The sequence below is a fragment of the Aspergillus clavatus genome, genomic scaffold, assembly GCF_000002715.2.
Source record: "Aspergillus clavatus NRRL 1 1099423829791 genomic scaffold, whole genome shotgun sequence".
Classification (NCBI taxonomy): domain Eukaryota; kingdom Fungi; phylum Ascomycota; class Eurotiomycetes; order Eurotiales; family Aspergillaceae; genus Aspergillus; species Aspergillus clavatus.
Window position 1 is genome coordinate 291,545 of NW_001517108.1, and position 15,249 is coordinate 306,793.

The 15,249-nt window shown below is 52.1% G+C and overlaps 5 protein-coding genes across 5 annotated transcripts, besides 16 other annotated features; 2 read left to right on the top strand and 3 right to left on the bottom strand.

Annotated features, from left to right (window-relative positions):
- The first annotated feature begins 915 nt into the window (after positions 1 to 915).
- Positions 916 to 966: a microsatellite.
- A 368-nt stretch (positions 967 to 1,334) lies between these two features.
- Positions 1,335 to 1,371: a microsatellite.
- Positions 1,372 to 1,429: 58 nt separating this feature from the next.
- Positions 1,430 to 3,212, top strand: ACLA_068730 (putative RING finger domain protein; the record flags this gene model as incomplete). The annotated part of the gene is made up of 4 exons (XM_001275270.1): positions 1,430 to 1,702; positions 1,780 to 2,179; positions 2,247 to 2,808; positions 2,861 to 3,212. The coding sequence occupies 4 exons, from the start codon at positions 1,430 to 1,432 to the stop codon at positions 3,210 to 3,212; spliced, it is 1,587 nt and encodes a 528-aa protein (XP_001275271.1).
- Positions 3,213 to 3,931: 719 nt separating this feature from the next.
- Positions 3,932 to 3,959: a microsatellite.
- Positions 3,932 to 3,960: a microsatellite.
- A 1,201-nt stretch (positions 3,961 to 5,161) lies between these two features.
- Positions 5,162 to 5,190: a microsatellite.
- Positions 5,163 to 5,188: a microsatellite.
- Positions 5,191 to 5,536: 346 nt separating the features above from the next.
- Positions 5,537 to 5,573: a microsatellite.
- An 85-nt stretch (positions 5,574 to 5,658) lies between these two features.
- ACLA_068740 (aspartate aminotransferase) lies at positions 5,659 to 7,307 on the top strand (the record flags this gene model as incomplete). Its single annotated transcript, XM_001275271.1, has 4 exons — positions 5,659 to 5,838; positions 5,915 to 6,046; positions 6,120 to 6,962; positions 7,212 to 7,307. The coding sequence occupies 4 exons, from the start codon at positions 5,659 to 5,661 to the stop codon at positions 7,305 to 7,307; spliced, it is 1,251 nt and encodes a 416-aa protein (XP_001275272.1).
- A 162-nt stretch (positions 7,308 to 7,469) lies between these two features.
- Positions 7,470 to 7,492: a microsatellite.
- Positions 7,493 to 7,571: 79 nt separating this feature from the next.
- Positions 7,572 to 7,595: a microsatellite.
- Positions 7,596 to 7,664: 69 nt separating this feature from the next.
- Positions 7,665 to 7,712: a microsatellite.
- A 3-nt stretch (positions 7,713 to 7,715) lies between these two features.
- ACLA_068750 (putative SNARE protein (Ufe1)) lies at positions 7,716 to 9,005 on the bottom strand (the record flags this gene model as incomplete). Its single annotated transcript, XM_001275272.1, has 3 exons — positions 7,716 to 7,956; positions 8,100 to 8,770; positions 8,877 to 9,005. The coding sequence occupies 3 exons, from the start codon at positions 9,003 to 9,005 to the stop codon at positions 7,716 to 7,718; spliced, it is 1,041 nt and encodes a 346-aa protein (XP_001275273.1).
- Positions 8,063 to 8,094: a microsatellite.
- Positions 8,258 to 8,283: a microsatellite.
- Positions 8,825 to 8,858: a microsatellite.
- Positions 8,825 to 8,859: a microsatellite.
- Positions 9,006 to 9,500: 495 nt separating the features above from the next.
- On the bottom strand, positions 9,501 to 11,341 carry ACLA_068760 (putative PB1 domain protein; the record flags this gene model as incomplete). The annotated part of the gene is made up of 4 exons (XM_001275273.1): positions 9,501 to 9,530; positions 9,587 to 10,681; positions 10,733 to 11,266; positions 11,327 to 11,341. The coding sequence occupies 4 exons, from the start codon at positions 11,339 to 11,341 to the stop codon at positions 9,501 to 9,503; spliced, it is 1,674 nt and encodes a 557-aa protein (XP_001275274.1).
- Positions 11,342 to 12,281: 940 nt separating this feature from the next.
- Positions 12,282 to 12,305: a microsatellite.
- A 423-nt stretch (positions 12,306 to 12,728) lies between these two features.
- Positions 12,729 to 12,755: a microsatellite.
- Positions 12,756 to 13,999: 1,244 nt separating this feature from the next.
- ACLA_068770 (copper chaperone CCS1) lies at positions 14,000 to 14,856 on the bottom strand (the record flags this gene model as incomplete). Its single annotated transcript, XM_001275274.1, has 3 exons — positions 14,000 to 14,535; positions 14,609 to 14,743; positions 14,802 to 14,856. The coding sequence occupies 3 exons, from the start codon at positions 14,854 to 14,856 to the stop codon at positions 14,000 to 14,002; spliced, it is 726 nt and encodes a 241-aa protein (XP_001275275.1).
- Positions 14,857 to 15,249: the final 393 nt, after the last annotated feature.

A 15,249-nucleotide genomic window follows, 5' to 3' on the forward strand; every position in this document is an offset into this window, starting at 1 on the left:
CTCTCCAACTCCAAGACCATGACGATCTCTTATCTTAGTCCCGACGATCGTGAATTCGCTGATGTCTTTTCTGCTTTCACATCTCCATCCTCATCGAGGCCATCCATTACAAAAAGTCCTGTACCTAATAATGGAATCTTCCATTCATTGACAAATTCAGTAGCCTAGACTTGCGTATTGATATACGCTCATCGTTGTTGATGGCACCCCCCTCTGATTCATCTGCCTCGCTGTAGAGCCCGGAGGATTGGCTGTGAGAGCTGTTCAACTCCACGGAATCTCAAGCCAAGTACATAGCCCCTCTACCGTCTCACACTGGCTGAGGGATCCTTTCCCGATCGTGCCGAAAAAGAGGCGGGGGTACTTGGGATTTGGGAAGTGGTCGCTGAAATGCTGACAGCCGAGTTGTCCACCCTATCACACTCTCATCGCATCTGAGGCAATCATTTCTTCATGGCGATGTTCCGTCTCTGACTATCTGACATAACACGCCCTCCACTGCCACTCCACAGTGCGTCTCCGATCGCATAGTAATTATTACCTATTGCCCCGTTTTAGCGGCTGGTCACGGTCTCGGGTTTCACATCCACCTGTCTGTGTGTTAGATAGGTACTGTGTTGACTTTTCTGGGCTTTCCCATTATTCTGAATAATTCTGGATTGTCAGTCTGTGATCTCCCACTTGGATACCTACGCCGTAGATAGTAGATACTACCTAGATAGAGTAATCCTTATCGGCTCATCCCCCATTTCCCTCGGCCTCATGGGTTTCCCCAGCTTCTTTTTTGTTGTGTTGAATGTTCTTGCATAGTATTGCAATTAAACCCCCGGCCACATACATCCATACGGAGTACATCCCTTCGGTCGGGCGCACCGCCGCACTCCATGATTACTTAGTGGATGTTTTTGTTATTTTTTATTGTTATTATTATTATTATTCTTCTTCTTCTTCTTGTTATTGTTATTAGTTGGTCTGTAAACGCCGTTCGTAAGGGATCAGCCCTGCCGTGGGACAGCACACCCTCCATCTCTGGTTTCTTTTTTTCTCCCTCTTTCTTGCTGGTGGTGGTTGACTGACTGTCTTGGTCTTGACAAGATCTGTGACTAATGATCTTCTGTGCATCATATCCCGATATCCATAGTTATTCCAGACCCATATCCAATTATCGATCTACCCTGTTCTCCATGATCCATAATCCATAATAATAATAATTATCGTCCATACCTAGTCCACCACCTATACTTCATCCTCATCACTCATCATTCATCCCAAACTCCGGATCCTCCGCTGTTTCCGTAAGCCTCGTCACCGTGGGGAATCACTAACTAATCCAGTTCTTTTTCTTTTTCTTTCTTTTTTTTTTTTTTTTTTCCCCTCACGTCTTTCCCCGTCCATCCGATCCAGGCAGATCCTCTCTCGCTCTCTTGCGATGGGGCCCAGAACAAAACCCTCCGGATCTCCCTCTTCTTCCCTTCAGTTTCTTCTGCTCCTGTTCCTGCTCCTGCTCACTTTCTCGTCCTCCGTTCGAGCGATAGAGTCTTCGATTGGCTGTACCGTCCTGCCGTCGAATAACTCTACCGATCTCTCGTTCACGAACCACAAACGATTCCATCTGCAGTCCGCTCGGTTCAACTTCCCGCCTGGTGTCATCATCGCACCTCTGACCCAGTCCTTGGTCGATTTGAATGGTACCGATCTTCAGGTTGGTTGTCCTTGGATCAATCAATCAGTCTCTGTCAGAAAAACAAATCACTAATCCTTCTAATCCCCCTCCCGTAGAGTTTCAATGTCACTGGCAATCTAGTGGGCGTCAACGCACAAAATTCACTCCAACTAAACACAGGTGACATAGCTTTCGTCAGCTGCGACCCTTCTGTGTACCCTGGAAATCTGGATGCCAGTGCAACTGTGACCAATCTTCTCACCGCGCAGGACAAGGCAGCTGCCGTGCTCCTGTACAGCACTTCCGCTTCCCACTGCAACTACACCGTGAATGACGGCGCTGCTGGGCAATACCCCAACGTCTTCACCCTTCTTGACTCGGCCTTCGCAACCACTTTAAATTTCCAACCCAGCCCGCTGAACGGAGACCAACCCATCAGCATCGTCTACAATATGTCGTTTGTCGGCACCGTGAATCCGCCGACGTCGGACGGGCCTGCAGACAGCCCCAATACTGGTACGTTCTGTGTCCACTCCCCTCTCGATTGCACCTTGACGCCGTTCCATACCAACCACGCAAACAGCTATGATCATCCTGTATAGCATCACAGGCATCATCACCGCCCTTTTCTTAGCTATCATCATTACCGGCGCCATCCGGGCTCACCGGCATCCGGAACGCTATGGGCCCCGGTATACGGCGGGACGACCCCGGCAAAGTCGAGCGAGAGGGATAGCCCGGGCGATGTTGGATACGATTCCGATCGTCAAGTTCGGGGATAACTATGACCCCAAGGCGGATGCGGTCAAGGGAGATGTGGAAATGTCGACGGGGACCGAGGAACATGGGGTCACCCGTCCCAATGAACGTCAAGAAGTGCCTGCTGCGGACGGAGCCCTCCAACCGGACGCCAACGACCGAACCAACAGCGAGATTGCCCATTCTCCAGCCAGTACGGAGCGACACGCAACGCCCGCACCGGGGGAAAACGAGTCGCCAACCGACCATCCGAACTTCTCATGTCCGATCTGCACAGATGACTTTATTAAGGGCCAGGATCTCCGCGTGCTGCCCTGCAACCATCAATTCCATCCGGAATGTATCGACCCATGGCTTGTGAATGTGTCCGGCACCTGTCCATTGTGGTATGTAGCTTCGTTCCTTTCGGGATGATGGATGGAGAGCTAACTGAACCAGTCGAATCGACCTGAATCCCGCTCAAGCGGAGGAGGACAATGAACATGGCGAGGCCGAAGCCTCGCCAGACCACCCAAATGCGCCCACGGCAGACGCGACTCCAAACCGGCAACACCGCCGGATCTCGTCCTATCTGCATGGCACCCTGAACGCGCGCCGCATGCGCGATGCGACCGTGGAGGAACGGCTGGCCGCGCTCCGGAGCGTTCGGGAGGCAGCGAGCCGCGGCGCACAGAACGAGGATGCAGACGAGCGGCAACACCGACGCAGTCGTCTGACCGCGCGGTTACGCGACCGATTCCGCATACGGACCCGTACGCATGGAGTCACCGAGGCTACCGAGCGAGCCTGAACCAGCAAGCCGCGATTGAACAAAAAAGAAAAAGAAAAAAAAAAGACGCTGCTAGATCTGAAAGTCAACTGTATCTACGATATTCTTTCTTCTTACTTCGCTTGTGATATATTCGAACTGGGATTTGGGATCTGCAAGTGCATGGCGTGGGTATGGGATATGCACCACCGGGTTTTTGTGCAATGTTTGGGAATGATTTGATGAGTTTACGATACGAATGCGACATGGGGCGTTAAGGGGTGGACTGGCGTTTATGAACCGAGAATGAGACGGGCTTGGAAAAGACTTTTCTGTGCTGTTGCTGTTGCCGTTCCTGTTGTTTTCACGCTTTTCTTCTTCTTTGTACATAGTGTACGGGCGTACAGAAACGTGTTCAAGAATGATGATACATGACATAGCATCTGCCACCTGAGAGTATTACCCTCTGCGTAGGAGTGTAGTTATGAATTTAAAATACGGAGTAGATAAACTCTAGTAGTACAAATGAAGTGAGGATATTCCGGAATCCGGCGACAGCTTCGAAAGAATTTCCGCATTGGGGAATGTGGTTATGACTTGTGACTTGCAAGTTGTAACTGTGAGCAATCCACCCCGTGGGGAAAGACGGGGCAGTGGCAGTGGCAGTGGCACAGTGGATACTAGGTAGGTAGATAATGATGATGAACAAGAAACACGCAATTACTGTAGAAATACGGACAGTGGGACACCAGACTCGTGGCAAAAAAAAAAAAAAAAAAAAAAAAAAAAACAATTTCTCCTCGGACGATCGGTACAAACACCGAGTTTCATTTTGATTGATGCTCAGCATTATTATTATTAGCAATATTCATCACATCACAATGGACCTTTGACCTTCGACCTTCGAAGTTAAGTTGTTAGTTCGGGGCTCTGGCAGTCGGTGTCTCAGACACCCGATCGTTTACCAGAGCCCGTTTCTATCCTACGGAGTACAAAAGATAGACAGAACCATACTGTGTACGGTTCTCGTTTCCCGGATGCATTAGAGTCTAGTCATCTTCGGATGCGATCCCAGGATCTGGCAATGGAAGGGGGGGGGTTGTTGCAAACTTGCATTTGGGTCGGAGAAACTCCTGAACTCTTTGAGGGACTAGACAGTACATGAGTTTTTTGAGGCATTTATTTACTGTTGCTGGGCTGCTGGGCTGGCCGGTTAATTATCGTTAGTTAGGCTGGGATGACACATTTAACCATATTCAAATCATATGTCGTCGTCTCAAGGGTGGGATTTGCATTGACAATTTGTGATTTGTGTACGGAGTACTCCGTACAGAGTACTATAGGTAAATCAATTCCCCAGACTAGTCTATTCCGATTTCCGTACCTTAGGTAACTACGGAGTACATGCTCCAAAATGGCGCACAGTTAGCATGGTATTATTGCCTGCTCTATCTGAAGAATTAGCTCCACTGGAGTCGTTCATCAAACGAGCCCGCACAAATTGATTGAAGAATACGTCCCGAATGGAGCTGCATGTGACGGTCTGTCGTCGTGCCATTCAACTGCCTGACTCCATTCGGCTTTCGGTACTGTGCAGTTCCTCGGCTCGCTGCCAAACAGCCCAAAAAAATAACGCGTTTTGTCGGGTGAAGTTGGGGACGAACTGGGTCTCTTTTGTGACAGAGTAAAGAGGGGGGGGGGGAAGAAGTGCTTTATATACGCAAGTACTAGTACTAGATATATAGCTCAAGATCCTATCTATCCTCGAGCGAGAGAGTTGACTGCTAAAGTGTTCGTTATCTATTTGGCTACTTCGTACGGTTCCTGAAAACCAATATTACCGCATTGGGCCATATACGGACCCCCCCGGCCCTCAGTCCTCAGTCCTCACACGAGCCTCAATTTCCCCCCCACTGCATCATTTTCTATCAATTTCATTTTCGCAACGGTTGACCAAAAAGTGACCTGATTCGGCATCCTTCGTTTCCACCATCAGATCAGATCATTCAGATCAGATCAGGCCGATTCGATTCCACCGGGAATTTTGCTGCTTGGGGAAACTGTCACTTGACCGAATCGCTCCGCCCCCGGTGAACGCAAGCAGCGGGGGAAAAAAACCAAGTAATACCAACAACGGTCGCTTTCTGAACATTCGGCAGACCAGCTGTAAATTGTGTACTGGACTCGGGTGTATCGTGTGACGCATCCGTTGCATGCCTGCAAAGTTTTGGGCCCTGGTTGGTTTCGAATTTCGAAAATACCTGCGCCTGATCAGGAAAAAGTCCCGTGTTTTGTTTTTGCCGTTTTCCATTACTCATCGGCATCATATCTATCCACCATGTCTTCCCCGCGTCCACCACCTTCACCATCTTCATCTGCATCTTCATCTTCATCTTCATCTTCAACGTTGGCGTCTGCTCCCTCGCTATCCACTGCGGCTTCGACTTCTATCGCTCGCTCCCGTCTCGCTTCCCTCTCGTCGCACATCATGGGTTCCTCCAGCCCTTCCGTCTTCTCCACAAATGTCGTGCCCGCCGCCCCGGAAGATCCTCTCTTTGGTCTGGCGCAGGCCTTCCGTCAGGATCCCTCGGAGAAAAAGGTCGATGTGGTCATCGGCGCCTACAGAGACGACAACGCAAAGCCCTGGGTGCTTCCCGTGGTAAAAAAGGTGAGTCTCGCAAGCTTCTGATCCTGTCGCAAAGCGCTTGGTGCTGATCCTTTTCCCTGTCGCTGTCATGCAATAGGCCGACGAGGCGATTCGCAACGATCCCAACCTCAACCATGAATATCTTCCCATCAAGGGTCTTCCGGACTTCACCTCTGCCGCTCAGAAGCTCATGATCGGTGCGGATAGTGCGGCAATCCAGGAGAAACGAGTATGTGCTTCGCATTCCTCAACCTTTGATTCACGTGAGGATGTCGGATGCTGATCGCGAAACCCCAAAATAGGTCTGCACATTACAAGCCGTCTCCGGAACAGGCGCATTGCACCTGGGCGCTTTGTTCCTGGCCAAATTCCACCCACAACCTCCCAAGATCTACCTCTCCAGCCCCACGTGGGCCAACCACCATCAGATCTTCACCAACGTCGGCCTCTCCATCGCCAACTACCCCTACTTCTCCGCGAAGACCAAGGGTCTCGACTTCGACGGCATGCTCGGCGCCTTGCGCGACGCTCCCGCCGGCTCCATCATCGTCCTGCACGCTTGCGCCCACAACCCCACTGGTGTCGACCTGACCCAGGATCAGTGGAAGGAGGTCGCTGTTGTCCTGCGCGAGCGCCAGCACTTCCCGTTCTTCGACTGCGCCTACCAGGGCTTCGCGTCGGGCGATCTGTCCCGCGACTCGTGGGCGATTCGATACTTCGTCGAGCAGGGCTTCGAGCTTTGCATTGCGCAATCATTCGCCAAGAACTTCGGTCTGTACGGCCAGCGCACGGGCGCCTACCACTTCGTTTCCGCCCCCGGCCCGGACGCCGAAGCCGCCAACGCCCACATCGCCAGCCAGCTGGCCATCCTGCAGCGCTCCGAGATTTCCAACCCCCCCGCATACGGTGCACGCATCGCCAGCCGCATTCTGAACGACCCTCAGCTCTTCGCCGAGTGGGAGGAGGACCTGCGTACCATGAGCGGTCGCATTGCGGAGATGCGCAAGGGACTGCGCGAGCGTCTCGAGGCGAAAGGCACTCCCGGCAGCTGGGATCACATCACAAGTCAGATTGGCATGTTCAGTTTCACTGGACTGACCGAGCCGCAGGTCAAGGTTTTGAGAGAAAAGTGGCATGTGTACATGGTGAGTTGCTTGGTTTTTTGTATTTCTTTTCCCCCACCCCCCCTTCCCCATCTCCTGATCGCCCGCGGGTAGCCTGCTAGGCCTGCTAGGCTGCTAGCCTACACACCGCAACTTTGGTCTCCACCCGGCTTCGGGCCGCCGCCACGGCATTCATTCCAGGCCAACCCTTTCTTGGGGTTATTGTTAGCCCACTTCTATCAAGCCAACAGGCAACACCAGCTGACCATTCCATGTGCTCTCGCATGACAGACCAAGAACGGCCGTATCTCCATGGCTGGCCTCAACACAAATAACCTCGACTACTTTGCGGAAGCCGTCGACAGCGTTGTCCGCGAGACCTCATAGTCTCTTCTCCTCGTCTTTTTACCTAGCCTTTGTATCCTACTCATGACCGTTCCTCTTCTACCGACAATCTAATTACTCCCCCCTTTCTCCCCATGTTTGCCGTCTCGGATTCCGATGAACTGTATTTCCTTCCTGTCTACCTTAGGTTCCCGTCTCAGGAACTTTTTTTTTTTTTTTTTTTTTTTCGGGTTGATCTTAGAGATTTTCCACATCGGATTGGCTGGGATAATCTCGATGAAGAGAAAATGAATCAACTGAATCTACCTTGACTTGACTTGACTTGACTTGGTATCCGTATACACCCCTCCGTAGTACTCCGTAGTCCTAACCCCTACACCCATGAAAAAAATATAAATAAAATAAAAAATCAGAGAAGAAAGAAAGAAACAACCAAACAAACAAACACGCTCAGAAAATCAAATCCCACACCACCAACCCCGTACACAACCCCACCGTCCCCCAGAACACCGCCTGCGCCGTACTCCGCCGCTCCGTCGCGCGCCGCAGCTCCTTATTGCCCTGTCCGACGTTCGTGCTCGTCGTCGTGCTGTCCGTCACCAGCTGTGAGATATATTCCTCCTGCGTCGAGAGATGCGACACGAGCGTCTGCTGCAACGAGGAGATTTCAAGTAGGGATTTCTCTGCGTTCCTGTGGGGTTTCCGGGTTGTTTAGCCTAGTTCTGACTCGAAATCTAACCCTTGTCTCTCATTTTGTTTTTTTTTTTCCTTTTAAGGAAAATAGGGGAAACTCGGAGAAAAAAAAAAAAAAAAAAAGAGAAAAAAAAAACGTACTGTACTTTCCCTAACGTATCCTCATACTGCCGCAGGAGTGAATCATTCTCCTCCGCAAACAGCTGCAGCTGCGCCGGCGACAGCGCCGCCTCGATGGCCGCCGCCTCGCCCGCGTCCACGGAGACATCGCCACGGCCGAGCTCGACCGAGCCGGCCAGCGACGCCGACGCCGACGCCGACGCCGATGGTCCGGCTCGGGTGTCGGTTTTGTAGAGGACGCTCTTTTCCTTCTCGCGGGCGCGCTCGAGGCGGCGCTCGACGAGCGTCCGGTGCGCGGCGACGGCGCGCTCCAGCCCCCGCCGCAGGAACCAGAGGATCGTGTCGTGGACGGTGTGCAGGGTGCGGGCCTGGTCTTCCTCTGGGGCGGTGTGCGAGGAGAGGGCGGAGCCGGCGGCCCAGCGGCGGAGGGGCGAGGGCTGGTGTTTTTGGCGGAGGAGGTTGGTGGTTGTTTCCTGGCGGAGGGATTCGGCGGTGGAGAGGTTGGAGAGGGAGGTCGAGAGCGTGGTCAGGAGCAGGGTGGTGGAGGAGTCGATGGAGTCGCGTTCCGGGTCGGTGAGTGGTTTGTTGGGCTGTGAGGGAGAGGTGCTGCTGGTGCTGGTGCTGGGGTTGAGGGCGAGGTAGGCGGGGCGGATGGAGTGTAGGTAGCTGAGGAGGGAGGTTATGTGGAAGTTCTATTGATGTTTGATGTTAGTTGGAAAAGTATATTGAGATGGGGAAAATTAGAGAAAAAAAAAAAAAAAAAAAAAAAAAAAAACAAAAAGAGGGAGGAAGACGGACTATTCGGTATGCTTCTTTAAGGAACTCGTCTGTTGTCTCTGACGATGGGAGACGAGGTTCTGGTCGCGCCGTTGTGATGGCATGTTTCTCCTTGAGCAGGCGTCTGAGTGTGGGCGTAAGGTCGGTCATGATGGGTAGAGCATTGGTGTGTGGGTGGTTGAGGAAGTGGCGTTGAATTGGACTGCAGGACGGCAGGGAACGGTGGACTTGAAGCTATCCAGATGTCTTGCTGTCAACAACCAACGTCACTCACTGCGCAGTGGGTCTGTCCCGCCGCCCGCACCCGTGATCCCACATGCCCTAGTCACTGGACCAGCCTCGGAGTAAGACAACTCTACAGTCTTTACCAGGGGGGGATGGTCAGAGGAGTTTGTATTCCCTGACGCACAATTCATCCTGCTTATATTCTGCTTCCTCGAACATGTGATCCCTGAGGAACATGTGTATCATTCAATCGGGTATCCAATATACATACATAAGAAGTAAGAACATCAACTCATACTAAATCATAAGGGTATAAATCATGCGACATTGAACCAAATAGAAGCACCCAGTATGCAAAGCAGAGAAATCGGCTACCCTCTCTCTATGCAAAAGAGCGTGAACTTCCCAAGGCCAGAATCATTATATCATCGGTCGTTCTTCGACCCATATCTACAACCCGTCAGACTTTGTTCACAGCGAAAAGCGCGACACCAAATGCAACTCACCTCCATCTTTCCCATCTCGCTTCCCTCCCGTTGAGCAGTCTCCGTAGCTGAACTCAACAGGAGATCAAGATCCTCCTGATCTACCATCGTGATCATATCGCCCTCATCCTGCATCCGGATCCGTAGCAGCGCCCGGAAGCCGAATTTCTCCCGAATCCTGGTCTCAAACTCACCATACTCGATCGTGGGTCCAATCATGATATATCGCGTGTCTTCAAAAGCGTGCACCTTGATTCTAAATCGGTGGACTGACGGCCGTCGTGAATCAGCACGCCTTGATTCTCGGGTCGGGGACCTTGTCCGTCGCTGTGAGTTCTCGGATCCCTCAGCACCATCGCGAGGCACCCGTTCGTGACCCCCGACGCCCTCATACTCCTCTTCCTCGTCGATGTATCGTTGTTGTGGTACCCCTCTTCGGCCGCCATTCATGGACCGAGTACCCGAGTAGACTCCGAATCCATCGTCCTCATAGGCCGCGGGAGCGCTCGGCGCAAACCCCGTGTCACTAGCGTTTCGTCGGTGGCCTCCTATCTCCCGGAACGATGGGTTTCGATCCGTCTCTAGACCGTTGGGTCCCCGCGGGTACTGTCGACACGGGGGTCCACGAGGTTCTGACGCGGTCCGGGTTGTCCCTATCCGGGGCTTGTCCTGAGCGGGCACGTCCGTGCTACTTCGCCCTTGAATCTGCGCGCCAGGCCGATCCAGATTGAGGCGCGGAGGCCGTGCGGCTCGCATCGACCCTGGGCGACCGGTTGCACCCATGCTACTCCCAGACGAGCTCTTTGTGCTGGCCTTATCGGCATCCGGAGGCGGCGTTGGCGGGAAGAAGGTGCGGTTCAGCGGTGGCTCCGATTGCTGACGGCTCCGACCGGTGATATTCTTCTGAACCAGGTTTGTTGCACCATAGGAGATGTTCTCAGGTGGACGGTCATCGATCGCTGCCTGCGCTCGTGTCGGGTCTGGGGGGGTGTTTCCCCGCGACGATGCTGCAATCAGCCTGGCTTTGCCAAGGTAGTCCTTGGTTTTCAGGTTCTTGACTTTGGCTTCATTGGGTCGATAGATAACCCCGACGGGGATGGAAAAGACCGTGTATCCCTGCTTCCGTTAGCGGCAGCAACTCACCCCGTGACCCACGATGGACCATACCTCTGCCTTTTCCCGAATAGCGTCGTTAATCACGTCGTGATCTGGAGTGACCTTTTCCTTCCCTGCATACTCAAGGTCCTGCATGCCTGGGCCCATCTGCTGCAGATAGATGTAGCAAAGTCCACGGTTGAAAAGGACCTCGCATGAGAACAGCCGGAACTTCAGCCCCAGTTGCTCATAGTCAATAGAGGTATTGCCACGGAGGTAGAGCAGAGTGTCGTTGAAGTTGGCCAATGCTTCCTCGAAATCTCCGAGAAGGAAGTTGGATACGCCTTCCTGAAAGTACGCAATGGCAAGATATTGGTCTAAACCGACGGCGCGCTGGTAGCATTGGACCTGAAGGAGCATGAGCAGAGTCCGCGCATGTTGGAAGGACACCCATACCGCTTTCTCATGTTCCCCCAGTGTGGCATAGATGACACCACAGTTGAAGTAGATCTTGGATGTATCCGCGATGTGACCAAATATCCTGATGGCCTCTTCATACTCTTGATGATCATAATGTTCGAGCGCCAGCACCCATGTCTCAATTTCCTATTACTTCCGTCAGCATCAGGCTTTTTCTTTCCTGGGATCGGCCTGACAAGATCATACCTGTTTGAGTGACATTGTCGCAGCCGACGTATTAGGGTTCGATGTCTGCTCCAGAGACCAACTAGAAGCGACCCAGGGAGTTAAGGGTGCGATGAGTGATGTGGCTCGTCCTACTCCCCAACCCGAGGCACTTTCTAGCTGTCTGTAATCCTAAGAAGCAAACAGGGACGAGTATGGACGGATCCTCGCCCACTGCAGCGCCCGATATGAACGTAGCGTAATATTATATACGACCGTCAAGGGGAAAGGAAAAGGAAAAAGCCAAGAAGCTGACCGGTTTTCTTTCCATGCGAGATAGTGGACCAGCGCAATGAGCAGGGGTCTGAACTATTAAAGAGAGAGGTCCCCGAGAGAATATGATGCAGGCCGAACTAATGCTGCGGGGCGGGGAGGGGAGGGGAGAGGCAGGGGCCCTTTGAAGAAAGGGGGAGCCTTTCTCCCTTCTGGCTGTAGGACTAATCTGGATGTCTCTGCTCTCGTGGTGGTGTTGTCTGTGTGGCTTGAGTGCCGAGTCGTGGGATCCAGTAAGGGTGTGTCGTGCGATCTGAAGCTCTGTGACCTTCTGGACGGTGAACAGACAGCCCAGCCGAGCCCCAAGACTACTAGACTAGTCTCGACTCTCGAGTAGTCGACTCGACTCTTTTTGAGTTGATCCTGGAGGATGAAAGATAGGTTGAGAGTTATAATTAGATCGCCTGAGCTTGGAGGAAGCCACTAGCCCAATTGCTGCTCGTCTGCTCAAGAAGAACAAGAAGTTTGAGATGTGGTCTGATCATCTGTTTTGATATTGCGAGATTCCGTCGCTTGTTAATTATCATGAAATGAATTGTTCACCGGCTGGTTTTTGCTGTCTATTTGGGCTGGTCTTGAACGCCAGTTGTGCGGTGTGTATACAGGTGAGAAGCTCAAGAACAAAACCGGGAAAGCGGAGAGAAACGAGAATCTTCAGAGGGGCAAAAAAAAAAAAAAAAAAAAAAAAGGGGAGGCAGAGAGGGAGAAGCAAGGAACGTCGATGCGGCCTGCAGCAAAAGAAAAACCCCAGCGTCGACAGGGATCGAGGAGGTGACTATTGCTCATTGACTAGATTTGGGACCAGCGAGCCTGGAGAAGATCGGAGATGGCCCAAAAGAGAAGTCGAATCGGACACTAATGATCGAAAGAGGAGGGGGGAATCATGACGGATGAAGCTAAGCGAGAGTGATGAAGAGAGCAGAGAGGGATGATTTGATACTGGAGGGTGTGTTAAGCGCCCATCATCGGGAAGAAAAAGAAAAAAGAAAAGCATCATCAGCCAGGATTAGTTATTTCTCCTACTGGATTATTATTAGCTGGATTTCCCTGCAGCCCAACAGACAAGACGTTGTCGGTGGAACATTCAATCAATCTAGCTATCCTTCTGTTGCTAATACTACTACTACTACTACTACTAGCAAATAACAATTGACCCCAGGGGCCCGTTCGGGCCGTTCCCATCCTGACTACCTACTCCGTACTCTGTATCGATCTATTTCTCGCTACCCGATTCCCTCTTCAGTTAACAACAGTCTATCACCAGATCATGAGGGAAATTCTGAGCAATTGGGGAAGTTTGCAACCAAACATATGAAATGATGAAATCCTTCAAATCTCGCTATCACGTTCGATCATCTCTAATTATATCCATGCACGGAACAATTCCAACATGCCAAAGACAATTAACTGGTTTAGACTGGTCCACAATCCCCCCGCCACGGCGCTTGAGAGTATACTGGGGATCGGGATCGAAGTCTATCAGTCTACTCACATACTATGTAATCCATCTCTTCAGGTCAGGTCAGGAGATGAGATTCCCCTCTTCGGCACTAATCACTGGGACTCTCGCGAGGATTCGATGGCCCTATTAATCGTTACCACCTATCACCGTCCCCTGGGGAGGTTGTAATCCCCCGCTAGGGCCCTCATTGATCAGAGGTTGTTGATAGCATGGCAGCCACCAACTGGAACTAACTAGTTACTATCTAGTCTAGAGTACCCATGCAAGGAGAAAAGAGAAAGGAAAGAAGAAAAAAAAAAAAAAACAACATTGTCATCGAATTCAGACAGGGATAAACTCGAATACCGATGCAGGAGAAAGCACTCGCGGCCCAATGATCGGCCTCTCCCTGCTGCCCTCAAGACGATGGTCGTCTATATTTAGTCTCGAGGTCGTGCCGGTTCTGTCGTGCATGCCGCGCTGTTGTTATCGCGAGTCTTGACGGCACAACTGTCGGAGCACTGAATGGCTGGCTGCCGTCGAGGAGGAGATGATGATGACTGTTCTCTTGTAGGATCGTCCGAGGGAGATGACTGTCTGCTCACGACGGAGGATCTGACTGCTATCATGACTGGGCTCTGCGCGTCCTCAGAACGCATCGGTCAATTCGGAACGACCCAAGTCCCGAGGAGGACGCCTTGACGGCCTGAACGACCAGCAGATGACAGAAGAGTAACCCCCCCCTTCTTCCCTCCACTCTGGTGTTTGCGCAATCTCGGTCATTGCTGCTTGTGCATGCATCTGCAGTCTCTCCTGCATCTTCAATTGACATTTTCTCCGAGATAGGTATCATAGAATCACATTTGCGCAGTAGGAAGACGTGGTCGCATCAATCAATATCTGAAGATCTGAGGCATGGAACATGAGACCTGAGAGTACTCCTACACCATCCCCTGGGCCACCAGCTCCTGCCGCTCCTGCCAGACATTCTTCCCGGAGCAGGAGCACACCATCTTGTCATTATCCCAGACACCCGCGCTGCGCGCAATTACCCCGACCAGCGTGTCAGGATCCTCGCGCCGGAACGGTCCCTCCGCGCTCTTCGACAGAACCATACTCCTTCCAATCATCTCCCAGATGGCCACTGGCCGATCCAGAAACACGTTGCCCCGGCCCTTCTCGTCCACATCCACGCTCCCAAAGATGCCGCGCGGCTCCTTGGGCGCCTCGCCGCCCGTCACTTTCGCCTTCAAGGCCTCCCAGATGCCCCCCGTAGACTCCGCCCCGCGTGAGATATCACCTGCTTCCCGAACCGTCGCCCAGTATTTGCCCGGGGCCAGCCCGTTGACCGTCAAGTCCACGAGCGTCATGGTCGGGGAGACTTGCACCATGCGAGCGAGGCCGCGGATCTTATTCGGTACGGCTGTCGAATGCGTCTCGAATATGCAGACGGCTGAGCCTATCATACCCCATGGATCTCAGTATGGTCTTGCCCCGGAAATAAAAAAAAAAAAAAAAGTACCAACAGACCAACATGTCATGCAACTTACTATTTGATGTGCCGCTTCCGCGTAGAATGGCATCCCGGCCAGTAGCTTGAATAGCGTTCACGATCGAGCTGGGTGGCGCGGTACCCTCGATGAACACCAGTTGATCCTTGAGGTTGGCCTCGACCTTGTTGATTCCTAGGCGGCTATAAGTACTTTTGTATGCTATACGTTGCTATTGGGCGTAAGCACGAACCCTCCAACTTATAGAGCGAGCTCGACACATCCTGAACGCAGCTCTCGCAGGTCATCGGGACCGCAAAGGTCGTCTGCACTCAAGTCAGCTCAGCATACAGCGTTGTGCAACTATAACCGGGCCACAAGGAGGAAACAGACCTGGAAAGGTTCGATCATATCGCCGGGTAGTATAAGACTCTGATAAATATCCAAACAATAAAACAGCCCAGCGAGATACTAAATGTAAATAAATCTGCTTTGAAATAAGAACAAATGCCCCTCCTGACGTCCTCGATTTAAATAATGCTCGGCGGGACAAGGCGGGGGGGGAGGATTTGAAATCGGCGATGGGATTCGGTTGCTCACATTCCCCAGTGTTTCTTCCCGATAGCGTCATCAGACAATGCTCACCAGCTAACCAACAACAATCTTTCTCTCTCCCCCCCCCGAATCACCACCAATTCGTA